Source organism: Epinephelus moara, chromosome 5, assembly GCF_006386435.1.
Source record: "Epinephelus moara isolate mb chromosome 5, YSFRI_EMoa_1.0, whole genome shotgun sequence".
NCBI classification, from domain to species: Eukaryota; Metazoa; Chordata; class Actinopteri; order Perciformes; family Serranidae; genus Epinephelus; species Epinephelus moara.
In genome coordinates this window covers 21966696-21988989 of record NC_065510.1, presented here as the reverse complement: position 1 = coordinate 21988989, position 22294 = coordinate 21966696, and the positions used below count along the sequence as shown (strand labels likewise).

At 41.9% G+C, this 22294-nt stretch overlaps 1 protein-coding gene across 1 annotated transcript in view; it reads right to left on the bottom strand.

Moving 5' to 3' along the window:
* LOC126390617 (FRAS1-related extracellular matrix protein 2-like) overlaps window positions 1–14339 on the bottom strand; it is a 372466-nt gene extending 358127 nt beyond the window's left edge. Inside the window, exons 1-2 of the mRNA XM_050045002.1 lie at window positions 9124–14339; window positions 7826–7917 (exon numbers count right to left, since the gene is read on the bottom strand). Coding sequence (XP_049900959.1) covers window positions 7826–7917; window positions 9124–14152 — 5121 coding nt within the window. The 5' untranslated portion in view covers window positions 14153–14339. The remainder of the gene's footprint in view (window positions 1–7825; window positions 7918–9123) is intronic.
* Window positions 14340–22294: the final 7955 nt, after the last annotated feature.

The following is a 22294-nucleotide window of genomic DNA, read 5'->3' as shown; positions in this document are numbered from 1 at the left end:
GACAGGGACTGAGAGCCACATCTTTGACACTTGCTTGCCATATACTTGACATCGTGACACAGATGCTTGCAACACCTTGGAGAAATCTAATAACATCACAGATGCGGCACTGGGAATCTTCATCTTGTGTCAAACTAGGAGGTGCAGAATCATGAATAAGGATGCAAAAAACTAAAAAAGATATTAACAAAAAGACTTTTAACAAACATTTTCTGAATTATGTATAAGCTAATGGCAGCACCTGCAGATGTCATGTCCTTTAGCCTGCCCTAAAGTTATAGTAATGTAATAAACAGAGCTGAATGTCAGCATGCTAAACATGCTCCCATTATCAGTGCTACCGTTCTAATGTTAGCTGGTACATAGTTCCCCATCTTAGTTTTCTGATGCTGATGGTGTCCTTATTCCCAATCAGACAGAGCATGTTTCAGTAGCCTGGGGTGGCTGGTTGTATTTGTTTTCAATGAGAGTGAAGCGTTTTGCTTGCTGCTTTTGCAATGCTAAGCGGCTTGTGTTTTTCTAAAGGAGCGCCCTGAACGTCTCTAATGACAAAAATTAAGTTCAGAATGAAAAAGTGCAAGACTTGATTGGTGTTTTTTTCCCCATCATCTACTTGGGAGTTGAGAGGAAGGCCTTCTATGGTGGCGATGACAACAAGTGGTAGCGTAGAGTTCATGCTTACGTTAGATTTTGACCTCATTTACACTTCAAAAATCATAAAGATGATCTTGCTGAACAAAATCTATAAGTACCATAAACTTTTTTTTTTTGCCACAGAGCTTATTTTCTGCAAAACCCAATGGATAAATCCCATCGCCATTTTTGTAAAGGGAACCAGGGCAACATTAACTTCCATGTCGGCCTATAAAAAACATTCCCGCAGCACTCTATACTGCAGGTCCCCTTTAAGGGATGACCAAAGGTAATGCAATTCATCCTAAGGGACGCATGAACTTCTGTAGCAAAACTACAATACATCCAATAGCTGTCGAGCCATTTCAGTCAAAACCACAAATGTCAACCTCATAGTGGCACAAGATAAAAAGTCACTCTGTGTTCCAGTACTCATTCTAGCATACTATAGTATGCCAGAAAAAGATTTTGTATGTCCCGATACATAGTATGTGAAATGCAGTATGCTAAAAACACCAGGATATTTTAGTACAACGTTGAATTTTGCAGTATGCAGGCCAGCAGGCTTCTCTGGCTATTCTGACCCACAATCCTCTGCACAGTGGCAGAGGGATACGTCACATCGACTGACACACAAACATATGACAGCTGACAGCTGACAGCTGACTGACAGCTGTCAGACGTTGCAATGACAGATGACAGCGCATTTAAGTAACTGATGACCAGTCGAATAGTAATAATAGGAATATTGGTTGTTTAAATGAACAAAATAATGATAAAGATAACCAACAGCAAAAATATAATATATAATATGAATATATGTTAAAATTTACAATGTATGCAATTATAACTTAAAAGAAACACATATATATGAAAGAGGGTCAAATTTCAGGGGGTAATTTCATAAGAAAGTCCCAATTGTGTGCATACTGTACGCAACAGTACGTAGTTTTTAATGGCAGTTGGAGTACCTTCTATAAGTAAAAAGAAAGTATGCAATTTGGAACACACCCATGGTATCACCAAAATCATTAGTATACATCCTCTGGTCAATATGGATGTCCAAACCAAATCTAATCCATAAGTGGAGGACTCAATGACAATCTGACAGAACGACATTGCCATCCCAGAGGCCACGCCGCAAGCATGGCTAAAAAGAAAAGGACAAGGAAAGGAGTGCGAGTAACTCAATGACAGCTTGGCCAGGGGCAGCAACAGCTTTGCCATATGAGAGCAGATAAGAATAACCGCTGTAGCCATACATCATAACTCCCCACCCCTGCAGCCGTCCAACCACCATAAATCAAGGTTGAAGAAAAAGGACAAAAAGAAACAGAAAGACTGAGAATGAAGTGATACCACAGCCCATTGAAAGGGATAGGGGAAAATCTGAGAGGAAAGAAAAGGGATGGAAATGGAGAAGAGGTCAAAAGATGAACACACCACAGAAGAAGAATGGTAACACCATGAAGGAGTCTTAGAGGAGGGGAAGGAGAGGGAGTGACAACAGAGCGGGCTGTGGTGGAGGGGGACTAAGAGGCCTCAGCTTCTAGTCACCGGGGGCCCCAACTGTGGCACCATTAGCCAGTAAATCTCCCGGTGACTGTTGACATGGGTGACATGTAAGATCCCAAAACACAGTTAGGAAGTAGGGGTGTAACATGGCCGTGTCAGTCAGCATGCAGTCCTACTGTACAACAGAGTGCACCCACTGTACGGAGGAAAATTCACCAGACAAACATACACACATTTCTAGCTCCTTTTCATTCATTTTTCCTTTCTGGGTATCATTGCACTCTCTGGGGAAGTGCCCCTCCGGAGCCGGCACCTCCGCAGTGGAAGTCTTTAGGTTATCGGGCTATCTGAGATTGGGTTGGATTTCTGCGGCGCTGGGAGTGGGGTGACGGAGGGCTTTGAAAGGGGATCCCCCTGGAGCCTTCCCTCTCACGTACACACCTGTCTGCTCGGGATACCACTTCACTTCCAGGCCTTGCTCTGTCTGCGGCCCTGGAGTCTGGAGTCTCCAAGGAAGTGCATTCCTTTCCCGGCTCTGAATGATCACATAACACTCAACCCACTGGGGTCTGTGATCCCTCTGCAGAGCTGGAAGACTATATTGTTGCTATTGGGAAAATCACAGCGACCGAATAATCTGAATGTAGAGGCTCAGTCTCTCTTTCTTCTCATCTGTTAATCAGTAGAGTTTGATTAGTACTGCTATGAAATCCGAGGCTATCTTGCACCCAGATTGGCAAGCAGAGGCAGTGTTTCTGAAGACCACTGCACTCCAAAGTCAAAAGACCTGACATAAATATATTACCTCCTGGTCCTATGACTAAGAAATGAGCAGAAACCTACAGGCGTCTCAACAAGTCTGACAGTAAATAAGGGTTTCTTCTCTTAGCCTGTGGCTCACTGGGCCCATGCCTGATGGACAAGGATAAATGCGAGCTCTGTATCCACTTGTAAAAAGAAGTATTTACTGCCTCACTGTCCCACACTTTGAATGGCTGCAGGGAGTTTCTGACCTGGTCACTCGCATGGAGGTTATTGCTTTCCCAATAGAAATTCCCGGCAGACATAAAGAATGACCCAAGGTGAACTACAGTTTGTGTTTGAGGTCACTGCCACAGGACAAGACAGTTGAGTTTGTTTTTTTGACTGTTTTTCGAGAATTTGTTGGTAGTTTTGTAAAATTCTGCAACTTTCTTAGTCATTGTTTAAAGGGACAGTTCACCCCTGAATCAGAGATACATATTTTTCCTCTTACCTGTAGTGCTATTTATCAATCTAGATTGTTTTGGTGTGAATCATAGAGTGTTGGAGATATTGGCCGTGGAGATGTCTGCCTTCTCTTGAATATAATGGAACTAGATGGCATTTGGCTTGTGGTACTGTCTTTGTAGAAATCATGACCCTGTTACTGAAGATAATCCATGAATTGGGAGAGAACTGTCACTTTAAAATCACTGTGTACTGTGAAACACAACAAGGTGTGCTTTACAGGATGAAGAAAAAGACAAACAAACAAGCTCCTCCATCAATCAATGTTCCTTCATCTCTCTCTGCAGCTCTCACGCCAAAGCTGTTTGAGTTCTGAGGTAATATGAGGGACTTTGTGGGTCATCAGATCATCATATGTAAAAGATTCTTAAAAAAAATATAAAATGCTGCTAAAATGATGGACCCTACTTGAAAGGTTTCATTATCAGTGCTCAAAATCAACCCTTCTCTCTGCCAAGCTTATGCTAAACTTACTGCAACTTACGATATTGTCAATATATGTAATGACATTCATAATCGAGATCCCTAAATGCAATTTTTTTTTTCTGTCTATATAGTCTAGTGTATGTTTGACTTAATTTACAAAGTAAGTCGTACACAGCCAACAAATCTGTGAGCAAACTCTGCATTCCTCATTGAAGCTTTGTCAGCTTCATTTATTGTTTTTCCTCTTTCTGTCTTGTGAATGATTGATGCACCTCCGACACATTTCTGCAAAGAGGCGATAAGGCAAAAAGCCCACTTGATGTGTCCTGACTTGAGAAAAGCTACGTTAACTTTTTCCTCAGAGTCTGGAATTTAACCGCTGACCAGCAGGTCTCTTGGTGTGAAACTGAATGTCCACTCCTGACCTCTCACTGAGACACATTTCAGCTGTGCTTGGCCACACACACTTCCTCAGACACAGCACATTCAAGCTTCTGGTTAAGATCTTTAAGGGTACGTTCTGTAATTTTTAACCTGGTCCCTAGTTTCCCAGGTTTTGTGTCTAAGTGACAAATGGGAACAGCAATTTTTGAAACTGATCCAGTACTGAGGAAGGCAGCTGCAGACGGCAGCCGCGAAACAGTATGCAATGTAACCATTTGGCATGTGTGCACTGTCAGTTTACGTCCATTACAAATGCCTGTTTTTTCCACTGAGAGGTTCAGATTATTATTTTAAGTGTCTGAAAACGTATAGAGATGATCACTACAGAGAAACGCTGTTTTGTTTAAGAGGAAGATCTTCTTTGTTTTAACAGAAACATTCCTGAAATCACTTTTGCCAAACCCACCACACTCCATTTAAATGACCTGTAATTTTATCATCATAAAACACACTTCATTTAGAGTAGACAGGAACAAATTAAACTTACAAAAAACATCTTCATTTGTGTATTCACTGTTTCCACAATCACCACCTCTAGTTCGTTTGAAATGAACTTTTAATTCACACAGTTAAATGTGAAAAATTAATTAATATTTCTTCAAACTGAGTCTGGTGTTGGCAATGGCGATTTCAAGGCAGCTTCTGGTTAAACAAAAAAACTCTTACTCGTGTACAAGAAAAGTCTATCTCTGTAGGGTCCTTCCCATAAGTTTTCAGACACTTAAAATAACCATCTGAGCCTGTAAGTGGCAAAAACAAACACTTTAGTGGACGAAAACTGATGGTGCAAACATGCCCGTGCTGTTACATTGCAGCCTGTTTCACCTCTGGCGATCTGGGTCAGTACTGGACTAGTTTCAGAAATTGTTGCTCCTATTAGTCAATAAAACGCAATAAAAATGGGAAAAATGGTCCAGGTTGAAAAACACCAAACTTACCCCTTATTCATTCATACATTTTCCATAAGCACTTCTCCTAACTTACCCTTTAATGTAGATAAAATATGTACAGTTGCAGAAACACACATGTAACATGCAACATTTGAGTCTTACAAGGTATGCCAAACTGCAATACTACTCCCTAAGGAAATGTTAATGATCTGGACTTTGTGTGTGTGAGTGTGTTTTATTTACTTGTGAAAAAGCATCAGTGCATGTACCGGCAGGTACCTCTTAAAGACTGCTAAGACCCTAAGTAGTTTTGGAGATGCTGTGTCAAAGAAAGGATTTAGAAATTCAGGGTAAAACATTACTGTCTATATGGGAGGTTTATAGCCCATAAGATCAATGTGGGCATTTTGAAAGGATAGTGACTGTTTCTGTCTTTTTATCAAACTAATCTCTGAGTGCGTTTGGAAAAAGATCCTCAACGATTGAGAAATTGCAAAAGAATTAACCACTATTTGGATTAATTAATTAATCATAGTTTTGAATGATGATGGCATTGGAGAATACATTTCTATTTAGTTTTGAGAAATAGGTTACTAAATTCCATTCACATATTAAGATTAGGAAAGACTGCACCAACAGGGACCGGTCTCAGGGGATAATCTTAGGTGCAAATCTCTAATGGCCGGGAGGTTTGCTTCAAACACAAACAGCTCACCTACTTAGATTTATAAGCAGATAGGTTGACCATTAGCGTGCTCTTCACATGCATGTCCCTACATGTCCAGGACAAGGCCACCTCCCCCAGGAGTCACCCCCTCAACACTTCACATTAGTGATTCACCGCTTGGCTTAAATTGCTTTTATCTGCTATTTGATCTTTTTCTGGGTAAGCCCGTGTGTCACTATGAGGTGGTGAGTGTGCAGGTGAGCACAGATTGACCAGTTTATCTATTATGTGGAATAATATAGTGTATGCCATTAATCACATGTATGTTGTAGTGTGGGTTGAAGGCAGCAGCGGTGTCTGTGGCCTTTGCATATGAACCGTGGTCACGCAGAAACATGGTTTATGTCTCAGTCTGCACCACTGCACCTGGTTCAGCTGAGTTGGCTGGAAGCTTAAACAATGTATACAGGCAAACAGAAAAAGGAGTGTTGAGCTAATTGAAGCCTTTGCGTTCCCTTCCTGTGGTTAAACCTCCACCTAAAGACAGAGAAGCTAACTGGCTTTGCTTCAGGCAGACTAACATTAACAACAACACTGTTGAACAGTATAGAATTAGGAATAATAATTAAATAAATGTCTGAGCTACTGAACCTCGTCAAATGTAAATTATCACCTACTTTATTTACAATCTGGGGAAAATGTTAATTACTGGGATCCAGTCGCAGCTAATAAGAGGCTTCACTTTGCTGACAAAAAGACAGCAATTTGACAAAAAGACACTTCCTGCAGGCCCTGTCTTCTCAATGGCCCTGATGGTGATGTAGTTTATCACCAACATGGCCCTCAATCCAGCACAATTATAGACTAAACTTTCCCTGACGCATTGATCGCATTTCCACATCTTGTTTTGTATTTTATGGCTGATACTAGAATAGCAAAGGCCACCTGTTGCATTTTTATTGCTTTGCATTTGCTATATTTGTCATGCTGTTCATGTAAATCTACATAAAAGTTAGAGGTGAGCCGCAGAGTTTATACATTGTACCGTCATGTCTGCACCCTGCGTATGTGGTTCATTTAAGAGAATTCTTTAGGATAAACAAGATAAGAGCAGATATTTTAAAATGAGGAGACCACTAGACTGTCATGTTATACCTGTAGATATTAATAACACTGTAAAAGCGAGGCTCCGATGTCAGGCGACTACGAGGAAATGTAATATTCAGGAGATAAACAGTAAAACCACAGCACACAAACGGAGTGCTGGAATACGGTGAGAAAGAGGTAAATGGATCAGTTTGAAATGTAAAGTACCCTATTGGATGTTGATGGCTCGTAAAGCAGAAAATAGAGACTAGAAAATAGCACACCTCTTCATTTGAGTCCCATTAAATGCACTGAATGGGTTTGCAGAAGTTTTTGACACCATTCACACACACACACACACACACACACACACACACACACACACTGTGGTATATGTTTGAAGCCAAATGGCAACATGTTTTTGTTAGAGCATTTCCAAGAATTAATTATAAACTGAATAGCTCATCCTGCATACCTTTACACATTTAACTGTGTCACTTCAATCACAGCATGAAAGGGGGACATTTGAAATCCAGAGAAGTGCCCTGGGCTGAAGGATCTTATTGTTCTTTAACAATGAAGTTTAGAACATGAGGTAGACCGTCCTCTTTCACTTGGCTGAAGTCCCCTTTGACCCCTGTCCTTTAAACCTGCTACCCTTTCCAGTGGGGCGAAAAGAGATGGCGGCTCTATACTGGGTGTCAGTCATGGCCAAATGCCTTAAGTCTTTGTGATGCAAACACTCGGGAGATTGACAGAGAGCAGGAAGTTTCAATTTTAGGAAGCCATTAAAAGACAGATAAAGTCTGAGCACAGCCTTCGGCCAAGTGATTCCTCAGTCATGGGCCCCAGTTTAGTGTCAGTGCACACAGGTATGAAATATTAAAGGATTCCTACCACTGTCTTGGACGGTGAAGTAGAAGATATCACTTGTGGCGTTGCTCCCGTCCAACAGCACATAAGAGATCTTCATGTCATCGATATCGGCTGTTGGTATGAGGAAGACAGAGAGATAGGGTGTTAGCTAAAAACGATAGGTAAGATAATTGTGACGACTGACCCACTTTTACAAGGTTTAAGTTACAGCCCGAAGGCTGCAATTAAAGTGTTATGACCTAAGGAGACATGTGTTTTGAAGCATTTAGGATGGTTTAAGCAAAGTGCAAATATTTATCAGTAATATACAGTTATTACAATGATGATGATATTATAATTTGGTTGCAGATGTATTAATATAATTATTGTTGGTGTTATTATTGTTATTATAATAATCAGGCCTATAATCCAGACCTTAATTATGTTAATTATGTTAATTAATAATGTATTATTTTCTTTTATGACAGAAAAATATTACTCCATATTAGTGCAGGATTGTCCTAAAAAACAATATATAGCCTCATACATAAATGAGTTCCTCTCAATCATCACTTTTCTGTATTCTGGACGCTTATAGGTGTTAAACAAAGGTAGCGACCAGGTGCCAGACCATATACAGCAAGCATTCAGGGGACAAAGCACCGAAAAAACTCAAATACAGTGAGGGGAAATGCCAAACGAGAGTGAATCTGGGGTTGACTTTTACTTTCACTGCTGCTGGCGAGTGTGTCTACAAATAGTAATTGACAAACCTGCATAGTACACCATTATTATATGATTATTTTGGCCCCTTGCTGCAAACGTGATATTGACATTATCATCTAATAAAGCTGATTTGGCTAAGGTGTTAAGCTATCTGAAAGTCATGTTTCTGGCCAGCTGATTAATGCAAGTCTGATATTCACTCTGTTTATAGCTCTGTTTTGGTCTCCACCAGCTCCTGACGGAAATATGTGGCTCTTTAGCTGCTACATACTTCACTATGCTCACCAGCTGATTGCAAGCTTTATCTGCCTGCTGTTCAGTACTGAACAGTTAGAGTACAGTGGGCTATATTAGAGCTTTTTTTGCTGAAAACAGCTGCCTGCTTTAACTGGGGACAGGATGAAAGTGGGAACCAAAACAGTAAAGCCCTACAATTAGTGAAAAATGGTAAAATACTTGGTAGAAGTAAGGAGAACTGCAGAGTCAGGTGATAGCTGATCAGTTTCATATTGCACATTATTATTTAATCCAGGGTTAATATAAAAATACTTATTCATTACTGTTTGTTTTCAAAACTCTGTTAAGAGATTAAATAGTGTGACGTTGTCTTACCTTGTGTGAAGGTCTTGATGCTGTCATTGCCCAGGGCAGTGTTCATGATGAAGCCATGAAGAGGAGCCTCAGACACAATGTATTTCAGGACCTTCTGGGAGCTGTCGCGGTCCTCCGATCGAAGGGCCTTGCTGGTGATCACGAAGCCCAGGTGGTTTGTTGGGAGGACCTTCAGTGTGGCAGCAGCTTTGTTGACCACAATCTGGGGCACACCATTGTCCACGGTGTTGATGTGAATAGTCATCATCTGGGGCTTGCGTGTCTCATACACAGTGTCAGGGAAGACGTAAAAATCAGTATGAGTGCCGTCTGTGATAGTGAAGGAGAAGCTGTCCTCGTTGGTCTCAGTGCCGTCGTGCTTATAGCTGATAAGGTTCTCGTTTAGGTCCTGTTTGGTAAAGGTTGTGATTGGTTTGGTCTTGTTGAAAAGTAGCTGCCCGTGTACTGGCACCTGAGTGACTATGAAGCGCAATAGGTTATCTGGGGTGTCCCGATCCTCAGCTGTCAGCTCAAACGGCGTGATGAGCTTGGTTTCTCCCTCCTCCACGACCAGTTTGTTTATTGTCAAGACAGGTTTCTTATTATCGACACTAGTGATGGACACTCTGAAGGTACGGAAGACAGGATTGTAACCATCTGTCACCTCAAACTCAAAGCTGTCCATTTTCATCTCATCGTCGGACGTGTGGATGTAGTAGATCTTGTTGCCAGCGAGCTGCAGTTGGGTGAAGGTGGAAATGGGAACACCTGGGTGGTCAGTGCTCTCTAAGTGACCTCTACTAGGTGCTCTTGTGATGCTGAAGCTGAGGAATTCATCAGGACTGTTAATATCGGAGGTGCTGAGGAGGTCAGTGGTAAGAGTTACTCTCCCTCCTTCTTTTAGAGTCACGCCTTTGTTGATAACATCTGGAAAGACCATGTCAATGCTTCCAATGTTGATGTAAAAGTAACGGTCAATAAGGGGATTGATGCCATCTGTGACGTCGAACTTTAGCAGGTCACGGATTCCCTCTTGGCCTGTGTGTACATACTGGATGAGCTGTTTGTCGATTTCGTCCTGTGTGAAGTTCATCCCGAGGGTAATATTACCTAAAACATCACCAAACTTGCTGATGCGCTGAAGGTAGCCTTGGCCCGGGCCGTAACGCACGACATATGTAAGCTCTTTGTCTTCAGAGTCGAGATCTGTGGCCTTCAAAACCCTGTTGCTGATGACTTTTGTCTCTCCAATCTCAACATCAAGGCCATCATTTATAGCCATTCTTGGTGTCTCGTCGTCTACAGGAATAACCATGATAAGAACTGTTTTTTCCACTGAGTGTTTCCCATCTGAGAGTTTGATTACAAAGCTGTCTTCTTTGGTCTCTGAGTCGTCGTGCTCATAGACAATGTTGGATCCCTCTTTGATCTGTTCCAGGTTGAATTTCTCCACAGGGATGGTGCCAGTGCTGAGCTGCTGAACTATTGTACCGTGCTTGGGATTTTTGATGATCTCAAAGTGCAGCTCATCTCCAGGGATGTCAGCATCAGCCGCGTTCAGAATTGGTGTATCAATAACCAGACTCATGCCCTCCATGACCACAAACTCACGGATGAAGATCTCCGGCTTCTCATCATTGGCTGGAATGATAACAATGGGGAAGAAGTGGCGTTCAGAGAAGTTAATACCATCTGAGCAACGGAAGGTGAAACGGTCTTCCACAGGTTCAACCCCTTTGTGGATGCTTTGGACGTAGTAGATGTGACCGAGGGCAATGTCTTTAATGGTGAAAGCAGTGATTGCTGTCCCTGCCCTGGATTTCTCAGAACCTGCAGCTGGAGAGATGTTCTCCACGTAACCAGATGTTGGTTGGACGATGATGGTGCACAGGATATCATCATTGTCAGTGTCAATATCCTCAGCTTGGATGTGGTTGACAGTAATAACATTCTTCTCCCCTTCCAGTCCAACAAACTGCTCTCCGACACTGACGATAGGTGGAATGCTGTCAACAGGAAGGATGGTGACGTGAACTGTCACACCTTGGACCTTGTTGCCACCAACGACCCACTGCTCGGACAAATCAGATAGAGTAAGGTTGAAGGAGTCATGTTCTTTGACAGGTCCGATTTCACCAGATGTGTGAGCATACACCACTGCTCCATTAATGATGTCTTCCTGGGTGAATCTCTCAGCAGGAGCACCATTTACCAGGATTTCACCCAGCCTGGGAGGCTCTTCAACAATGAAGGTGAGCCGGAAATCATCTGTGTCTTCATCGCGGCCTTGAATGACATTACTTGTAATCTCGGTGGCTCCGTTCTCCAGCACATCGATGGCTGCTCCGACTAGACCGGCTGGAAGCATAATCGTTGGGATCTCGTCATCAACTGGCTCGATGGTGATCTTAATGGTGATGGGTACCTCATGGAAACCGTCACTGACATCAAGCTTGATGGTGTCACTGAGGGATTCCTCCCCACCGTGGATGTAAGTTAGGCGACCATTTGCAATGTCTTCAAGGACAAATGTTTCACTGTTTGCCATGTCAATCCCCAAAAACTGCAACTGTCCATACTGAGGAATCTGAGTCAGGGTGAAGATGATATTTTCGTCATCTGTATCTGTGTCTGTGGCATGCAGCTCTTTCTTAGTGATGATATATGAACTTCTTTCCCTAACAGTGAACCCTGTGTTGGTGATCAGTGGGGGTTTGTTGTCCACTGGCTGCAGGAAAATGGTGAATAGTCCATCTAACGTGTTACCAGAAGTGTCTTCCACAATGAAAGTGAACTGACCCACTTTTGGAGTGATGCCCAGCTCCTGGTCTGGAGGCTTGTAAGCCACTTTGTGGTGATTAACCTGGGCCTGTGTGAACTCTGTAATTACAGTGTCAGGGTTGTCAGTCAGTACAATGTCACCTAAGGGTGCTGGATTATTCTCGTCTGTGTCAGTTGGGGGCTTAATGATGGTGTACTTCAGGTCCCTGTCATCTGAATCTAGATCACTATAACACAAGTATTTTTTCTTGAAGTGCGTGAGCTCATACTCCTGAACTGTCATGTGAAGGGTGGTGCCGGGAAAAATCTCTGGGGCAAGGTCATCAACGGGATGGATTTTGATGGTGAACATGTGTTCGCCAGATTGATTAGGAGGGTCATTATCATCTTGGACCCGGAACACAAACTGATCAATCACAGTGGTGGTGCTGTGGGGTCCGATGTGACGGTAGAACAGCTTTCCATCCAGAATATCCTGCTGAAACCATTCAGTTACCACCTGCTCAAACATCTCATCTGTCTCACTGAACTTCCAGAGAGACGGGTCAGAGGGAGGCTCCACTTGCCTTAGCAGGAGCTCCCCTACAGTTGAGTAGGGCGCCTCCAAGATAAACTTAATGGTGGAGTCTTCTGAGTCAATATCTGTGGCACTCAGGATGAAGGGAGAGATCTGCATCACTTCATTCTTGAATAGCACCAGGCCGGTGTTAGCATTGATAATAGGCGGCTCATCATCAGTGGGAGCAATAGTGATGGGGAACAAAAACTCCACTTCATTACTGCCATCAGTCATTCTAAAAATAATGTTGTCGCTGTAGGTATCACTGCCGTCATGCTGGTACACCACAATGCCGGCGTCTAGATCGGCAGGTGTGAAGAATTTCCTGCGAGCGCCGAGCATGGTCAGCTCTCCATGCTTTAAGCCGTCAACAACAGTTATTCTCACATCTTCCAGGTTATCCTCATCACTAATCTCTAAATTCTGGGAGCTGGAGAGAGCTCGGGACTGCCCTTCAAACAATAGCTGCCCTGTATTTTTGGTCGCGACAGGAGCCAAGGTATTCATAGGCTTCACCACAATCATAAAGGCAAATGGATCGGACACGGCTCCATCAGTGTCTACAATTTCAAACTCTAGCTGGAAAATCCTTTCTACTTCTGAGTCCTCTGAGGGTGGCTTATACGCTATTTTAAGATCTTTGATGTCTCTCTGATAGAAAGAGGTGATGGGCAGGTTTCGATCATCTGTGCTGATGATATAGCCCTGCTGAGGGCTCAGTGGTGTGGTTATGTTGAAGATTAAATCATCTGGGTCAGATTCAACATCCTCAGCAGCCAGCATGTCACTTGTTATAGCTGTCATCACAAACTGATCAACCTCCATCATCATCATGGCTACAAAGCTGGGTTTAGGAGCGGTATTCTCTGCACCCTCTTTGATTCTAACCATCATTTGGAAATGCTCTTGCATTATGGTGTTGCCTTCGTTATCCTGCAGCTCTACCATCATTGGAATATAGTCTCTGTTTGGTGAGTTGGTTTTAGCTGTGTGCTTGTAGCGAATGCCCTGTTGCACAAACTCATTACAGTCAATCATTTGGCCATTTGAGGGGTTATTCAAAAGAGTGCCATACCTGGGAAGACCTCCAGCGCCGACCAGAGTGGCGATCTTACACTGTGTGACACCGTCCTCAAAGGAAAACTCCAGAGCCTTTTTGTCAATAGGGTTGCTGTCACCACTGAGCTTTTCAACATTGAGAGGCATATTCCTGGTGAGGATCTCAAGCTGCTGGAAAACCACCTCCACTTCCAGCATGAAAGGGATGATGACCGTGTCTGTCTGGGAGTCATAACGAAGCTGCAGCTTCACACGATCCTTGCTGGGGCTCCGAGATCCAAAATGAGTGTATTTCACTTCATCTGGTCCGAACGAACAGGGGAACTTTTTAGGGGTCAGCATCCCAGGTTTCTGGGCCAGTGGGTCATTGTCCAAAACTGTGATGTGGCAGCGGTCACCAGGCTGCACTTCTGTTACCAGGTCATTCACAGGGTCCAGAAACACAGACCTCCCAAAAGGCACCCTGATCCCATTGTTAGCAATGATGATGTTGTCTTCATTAGGTCCAGATCTGTGGTGATAAAGGTGAGCGGGGTCAAACGGCTCTGCGTCTGCTGAGGCAAAGCAGAAGCTGAGAGCAAATGTCACAATCAGGCATTTTAAAAGTGTCCACTTTTGACAAAGTGGGAAACTTTGCAGACAACCAGCCATATCCACTGCTAGTTGCCTTGCAATTTATTTTTTACAAGTCAGCAGTAGCCGGCAGAGTCCTGTCCCAAGAGGGGAAAAAGCATCAAAAAAGTAAACTCTCTGTGATGGTTTGGGTCTTGGAGTGTGTCCTCTGTGCCTCTCTGTTTCTGTGTGGCCACACAGAGACACAAGTGTGGTGAATGCTGCAGGGCTGTGCAGGTAATAATGAAACAGTAGACAGTGACAGGCACTGGCTCCTCCTTCTGTCAGCACTGGGAGGGAGCCTCCTGCCCCCATGGCTAATTTAAGAAAGACCATTGGACAAGACTGTGAAAGTGCTCCCCCCCAACCAACACCCACTCTTCTCCTCTTCTGTCACTGAAAAAGGTGGGGGATAAAATGCAGTGCAAAAACTTCTCTAACCTCACAAACACTGTCACTGTCTGTTTATTTTATTTAAGTTGTTACAAATTTGACAGTTTATACTGTATTTATATATTAAAGATTAGGGAAACAGCTGTGCTTTTGTGGATTTTCACTACAATTCATTTCTAAATAAATGTAAGAAATACTTTTGCAAATTACAGTGCACATAATAATTGATGTTTATGTAATAATGTATGTTGGATTATTATTGGAATGCATGGGACCGGTGCCTTCTAATGGGCAAATGCTGTGCACTTAAATTGAATTAATAAAGCAATAAACATTCCGTCTTGTGGATGATTAACGGTTTGCACAGTATGAAGTTGACTCTGGTCAAGTATCTCTTCAAGAGGTTTAAAAGTCACTTTGAAGTCAGGTTTATCCTCTGATGTATCTTCATTGACCTGTGTGATTTCACACACTGCTTCAGAGGGTGATGAAGGGCTCTAAGAGCGGGAACTATGTGAATGAAGTAATCACTAATTACAGTACCATCAAAGCTTCTATGTCAAGTTCAAATATGGCATCCCAGCACTATTTCTGTGTGGAGGGGAATCATTCTGCAGGGCACAACTCAACCTCTTACACCTCTTAGTTAACTGTGACATACAGAATGCAATGTAGTTATTGTGGATTTGTTCTGTATTGTAAATAATGCAATGCATTTTGTATATATTTGAGCTCTCACTCAGGCTTCAATAAACAAAAAAGCAAAGTTTATTACACCATCAGCATAATGAGACAATGCACATGATCTGTGTGAAGAGATCCTCCAAAGGCTTTTGTTTTCTGCTCTCAAGGCAAAGTGCCTCTGAGGTCGTGTCGTGTCAGTGGGACACCTCGGCACCGGAGTGGCCATTAGTCCCGCACACAGGCACAATAACCTGAAATCAGTTGGCAGGACAGGTGCATGGACAGTGTGTTGTCTCACACACAGAGAAAAGACAACACAGCTCAAAATACTGCTGAGACAGATTTGAGTTTTCTGTCCACAAGTCTCAGTTGTTAATCCTGAATAAAGCCGACATTGTCCAAGACAGCCACTTAATATAAGATTTAACCCATGTAGTATGCAATCTTGGAAATCCCCTCCTCTGTTATGACATGGTCTGATGGCAGATATCATCTTTTCTTTGCCAAGATGATTTAGGAAATCCAATTATGTGTGCATGGATGTGCCAATCCTAGTGGCACAATCATTTTTATTTTAGCAAGGACAGGTGAAATCTATCAAGAAAATACATTGTATAGGCTTTTTCTGCAGTGACACTGACTAAGCACAGCATGGAGGAATCAAGCAGCCACACTGGATGCAGTGAGAATGTGAGAATGTGTACTCGGTATGGTGCACAAGGTCATGTTAAGATAAAAATACCTAGTAGCCTTTTATGGGTCATCTTTTGAGTCGGGCCTGACACTCGATGAAGTGATGTGTGTGCATTGCTCAAACACTTTCACACTGGTCTTTCAAACGAAATTGTTGAAATTTTTTAAACTTTTAAGAGTTTTTATTGTTACTGATGTCAGTGATTATCAGTTACGGCACAGCAGGATAAATCTTATATGCAGGTACGCGTTTTAATAGATAAATACAGCTGTAAATTCATCAAGTGTAGCACCCATGAAAAGTGCTCATGATCAATTAATCATTCTAATGCACAAGAATGCAAGATTAAAAATCTGTTGTAGGAAATAATTTGCAGGGACAACTTTAAACAATCAGTATATGAACAAGTTTAATTTGATACTGTAACTTCAACAATTTAAATTAGTATTCTGTAAAAGTTCCTCTGTTTATTGGACATGATAATACTTTTGGGACAACACCGTGAACCACTCAGCAACCTTCCCCTAAGCGTGGGCCAAATAGCAGAGATGCCATATGCATCCAGGCATTCTGTATCACACTTTTCATTGCATCCTCTAAATAAATCTTGCCCTCCTCACTTGACCGGCCAAGAATAAAAACGGGGACACACACACCATTGGGTGTAACTATAGAAACAAACACACCAAGCTTTTTATACTCTGTTACTCCTGGATTTCACTCACATTCTTCGAACGGTGAAGAAGTGCACTGCAGGAAAATATCAAGAGAACTGGACTGAAATGTCAGACATGAATCACAAATCCAAATTAATTTTAAAAGAGAAAATGCTCATATTGATTCCTGGGCCACATTACAAATGAAGCTACATCTCCAGCTCTACTGGTTGATACAGAAAGAGAAACAGCTCCTAAATGCATCTTTTCTCGAGCTGCAGCGTGGCATTCATCAAGCCATTAGTTTGACTTTGTCCAGTTTAGATATCAAAGACACGACATGCCTTTAATGAGCGTCTAAGGTAAACACAGGGAGAAGTTGGGTGGAGGCCAGGCCCTGCTACCCAGGATCAACTCTTCATCCAGGGGGCAGCTCATGATGACAGCAAGCAGTAATGACCTCATGATAGATGGAAAACAAAGCCCAAGTGGATACTGTCCCTGTATCTCTAACAGCCACACAGGGAGAAGACAGGATTTGCTTTCTTTCCTCCTGGTGCAGTTGTTGCGTCTGTCAAGATGAGACCGCGTTCAGATCAGATCTTTCATTAAGCTCTGGAGAAAGATGTCTTCCTTAAATAAAGTACTTAAGTAAACATGTGAGTTGGCTCTTTCTTTTCGTTTTTTTTTTTTTACTGAGACATTTGTCATGTTCTCAGCACATCAGTGGTGGTGGCTATTTTTCCTTTTAGCTGTGGGGATGGATCAGTCCTCCACTTTGGTTCAGATCAAAATGTCTCAAATAACTACTGAATGGATTGCCATGAAATTTGGTACAGACATTCATGTGCTCCTCAGAGTGATTTTTGATAGCTTTACTCAAGCCTACAATATTTTTGTAAAAGCAATGCATCAAATAATGAGACAACAATTTGGCAATGAACCCGCAGAGAATTATTACCTGAACTTAAAGCTAACCTCGGCTTCATAGAGTTTTGTGGTGAGTTTCAACCATAGACTAAAAGAAGTGGACATAGCCACCATGATGTCAGTTTGGCATTTTGGCCATCACCATCTTGTTTTTTAGAGGCAGAAGTGAAAATATTTGGACAAGAAAGTGGAGCCATGCAGGTGCAAGGGCTGGATCTGACCGAGAACCAAGGTAGCCACGCCCTATAACTTAGCATACCCCGCAAGCGTAAGTTTGAATCTCTGTGGGACCATAATTTACAAAATGAACATCACGCTATGCTGAGAAGACTTGAAACTAGCACTTGAGACCATAAACTCGTTAGGAAAATGTTTATAGGGGTAATAAATCAAGTGAGAGGAAGGGTTATTTCCTCAGCTCTGAATACATTCTGACCTCTTTTTCACAACCAGTGGAGTCGCCTCCTGCTGGCCAATAGAAAGAATGCCGGTTTAAGGCACTTCAGTACTGGCTTCACTTTTCAGACCCAGAGATAACCCCTTAGTTTCAACTCATTGTTTAGCTCCCTGGCCTGCCACCTTATTGTTTCACTCTTTTTGCTCTGTAAGTGTATTTTTTGGCTGCAGCAGGCAACTGTTTCTAGCAAAAAATGTCTAAAAACTGACTGTACTCAAAATTAGCAACTAGCTGGAGGACTTAGCGCAGGATAAAGAGTCAGATATTTCCCTCAGGAGTTGGTAGAGACCAAAATAGAGCTAAAAGAGAGGGCATGTTGGACTTACATTCACATCAGGTGAACAGAAACACGACTCTCAATAATAATGTTGCTCTGTAACTGCTGGATGTGTAAATAGCAACTGTTTGCTAACAAGTTAGCCTCATCAACTTAAAGGTGATGATGTGTCAATGTTATGTTGACAACTTCTTTCCGGTTTCATCTTGCTCCATCCTCATTTTTATTTGTCCTGAATTTTAGTTAAATACAATAGTTTTCTGGTTTATTCCCAGCTGTACTTTGTGTTTAGTGTTAATTTGCAAATGTTATCATGCTAACATGCAAAACTAATGGTGTGTCTCAAACCACATACTTCCGTTAGTACACTTCTATGTAGTATACTGTGTGCACTATGTACTCATTGGCGTTGGAGTGGCGATGTTTCAAACCAAACACGGCCGTTGTGCATTCACCGGAAATGACAACCGCAAATTAGCTAGTTAGCAAACTAGCATTAGCATTCGAGTTATTGTTCGTGGTACAAACACATGTATTTGTACTCAAAATAGTAAGTGTAAGTACAGAAGTATGCGATTTGAGACACAGCATAAGATTTTGACCATTGTAAACACTTGCTAAACATCTGCACATTAGCGCTTGTGAGCATCTTAGCATGCTGATGTTAGTATTTAGCTCAAAGCACTGCTGTACCCACTCAAAAAACTGAAACACTGACTTTAATTAAATTTATTTTGTCAACAGATTCCAACACTAAAAGCTTAAGAACAGAAAAAATTATATATGAAAATATTCTAAATAGGAAAATAATTTGGACAACCTAGTTGATGTCATTGTTTAAAAAAATAGGTCAGCAAATGTGACCTATCAAAATTCAATTATTACACTAGAGACCATCTTGGGATTGGATCACACTAGCCACGATACAGCCATCTGCTATTTAAAACAAATGTTGGCCAGGGGCGCGAAGTGTGGCTCAATGGCATCTTAACTACTTCCTACCCTTCTACTTCTGGCCTTGTTGCTAAGACCACACCCAACTTTAAACTCAGCCTTTATTGTGACTGCATCTTGCACAGTGCAGCATTATCGCATTGACAAAAATCTGTTCATAGACAGACGTACAGTACAGACAGACAGACAGACAGAAAGACATACAGTACTGACATACAGTACAGACAATACCAGCCATAGCGATGTTGTTGGCCTGCTAAACATTCCACAACTTAGCACACTGACAGAGGCTTTGATGGATGTTTTCCCGTTTTCAAAGGAAACACTTTTAATCCTCATTCTTCACATTCTGAGCGTGTCGCTTATCACTCAATAGCATCTCAACCATTCATACAGCTGATGAACAGCTCAGTCCAGCTGTGCAGGACACTTGATGTGCATCACTGATAGAGAGCGTGTTTGTGCCTCGAGACAATGCAGAAGGTCAACTACAGGTAAAGGTCAGCAGCATCAGAGCTACTCTACCAAACACACCCAGCTGCTACCTCCACATACAGTTCATTAAGTGAATATATAAATTTCAGCTTGCTTGTAGGAAAATAACAACCAAATGCATTTAAACAGATTTACAGCTCAATTCCCCCCCATTATCTTGATACATGATCACGCAAACATCAAAATCTCATCTTCCTGCATCAAGCCTGTTTCTTGTACTGGGATAAAACATGTTTCTGTCCTGAGGAGAGAATCCATCTTGTTATTGACCATCATCTCGTGTCATGTGCTTGACTTTGCAGATACTTTCACATTTTACTCGTTCAACTCCAGTCGCAGTTCATCATTTAATTTATGTTTTGTAAGAGGAAATTAATGTCATGCTCCCGGAACAATTCCCTGCCTTGAAAGCAACAAGGGAACTATGCAATAAGCTTTTTCACTTGTACAGGCACTCTAACTGCAGAAGAGACATGTACTAGGTATTTAACCTGCAAACACTATCTCCCATAGGATTAAATGATGAGATACCATGGCATGTCATGCAATAATGGATTTGGGGATCTCAAAAGAAGCTGCAGGGCCGATGTGTTCATCCATAAGATCAACATTTTGTGTAAATTATCTTGTAAATAGCCTTTATTGTGTAAGGAGCTTGAGTTTTCTATGTTTTCCTATGTTTGTCTTGTTCCCTTGTTCTGTCTTTTATGGGATATGTGACATATGGTGCACAGGCTGTTGTCAATTATTGAGAAACACAGCCACAGTTGATTAATTCCCCCACACCTGTGCACACCTTTGAAATGGGTGAAGCAGTTTCTTTTTAAGCTCAATGTCTGAAATAATGGTGTTGAACACTCTTGATGAAGAGAGATATTTGTGATTGCTGCTTGTCTTCTCTCTGTTTGTTTCCTTTTGCTAGCCCCTCTTGCACTAGAGATCTCAATCTCCCTGAGAACACCTGACTATATATATATTTAAAGGATTACCGGGAGAATGTGTGAAGTAGTCCAGGAAAGTACCTCGGACAGATTCTTTGAAAACAAGCTATGACGTCAGAGAGGTGGCTCACCCCTGATAAACTTCTTGTCTCCTTAGAATAGCTGAAGAAGATTGCCCCTACATTCTCCTCACTACGCGCTAGCATCCTAATCATCCGGCCTGTTGTAAATATACACAGCATATAAATAGAGGATACTGAGACCTGAGACATTTGGATCCAGTTCCGAGGAGGAACAGGTTTGTGTTCTGCTGTACTGGATGATTTGGTGCAGGGTGTCCATGACTGCGGTCAGGTTTGAGGGGCAGGCGCACAAATTTTAGATCCGCTCCTGCCATCACTGCCGCACCGCAGGCTCAGTGCAACATTTCATCTGCTTAATGGTGGATTAAAGCATCCTGCGGGCGGATTGATATAGGCCGGAGCTATCACTTGTCTTTAAAGGAGAGCGGAAGCCCATGGAAACAGGCTGGATATAGCAGCTGGATCAGACCCAAACACTGGGCAACACACCACTGTAGATGGAAATTATAAAAATATTATATGGCTCATGAAATTAAAGAGATCCATATATTTAGGCGAGTCCTCCAGTGATGAGCTGAAACCCCACACACCAGTTAATTGTGCTTTATTGTGTGTTGAATGGATAACTGTTTTATCTTAACCACACTGAGTGAAATAAAACAAATAGCATCATAAAAATATGATTCATCTTCCATCCAAGTCTCTGTTTAAGGTTTAATTAGCAGCAATAACGACCTCACTACACATCTACTACTGGACAACACCGGTTCCAAAATCAGAAAGATAGTTCCTGACCCAGGTATGTGTGCAGCACAGTGTCGGGGATTCCTGTCTTTTAACACTGTCACTTTGAACTAAATGTGTTTGCACCTGGAGCTCATGTTTGCACTTACAGTAAAACGAGACGGGGGCGATCTAAAGAAACAGTTCGTGAAAGTCAGCAGGGGAGCAGCACAGATACAGTATCCAGGACTCAACAAATGCTATATGACCTGATAATTATTTTTCTCAGGTCAAAGGAGCACATGAAACCTGTGAATTATTTCAGTATATCAGTGGATGCCAGTATGTGCTGTTTGTGTATTTCTATATCCTCCTGAGACCCCAGCTTTTGTTTATTGTGCATTTTTAATTTCTCCTAGTTATTTGGGATGAAAAGGACCTGATAAATATATATATAAAAAAATAAACATTGTCTTTTAACAGGAAGTAGGTTTTTTGGGGGAAAAAAGTCCTCAAATGAGAATATTGGGTTTATTTTTAATGAAACAAGTGTGTAATAAAGTATAAAACAGTTCATTTCAAAGCCTGAACACAGCTGTGCAAATGCTTAAGTACAAATAATGCAACATATCTAAAAGCCTTATGATTTATTTTTTATAATCGTCCTCAAATGAAACAACAATGAAGTCCCAACGTCCTCAAACTTGACGATAATAAAGTCCCAATGTCCTCAAATGAGTCCTTCCTAATTAATAGCATCTTAGCATGTTACTGTTGCTAAAGTTGGTCAAATTTGTTGCTATATCAAACTGCAAACAATATTAAGTATAATAAACAAGCTTCAACCATAAACTGTGATGAGGTTTTGAACCTTGTCACTTTTGTGTCGAGATC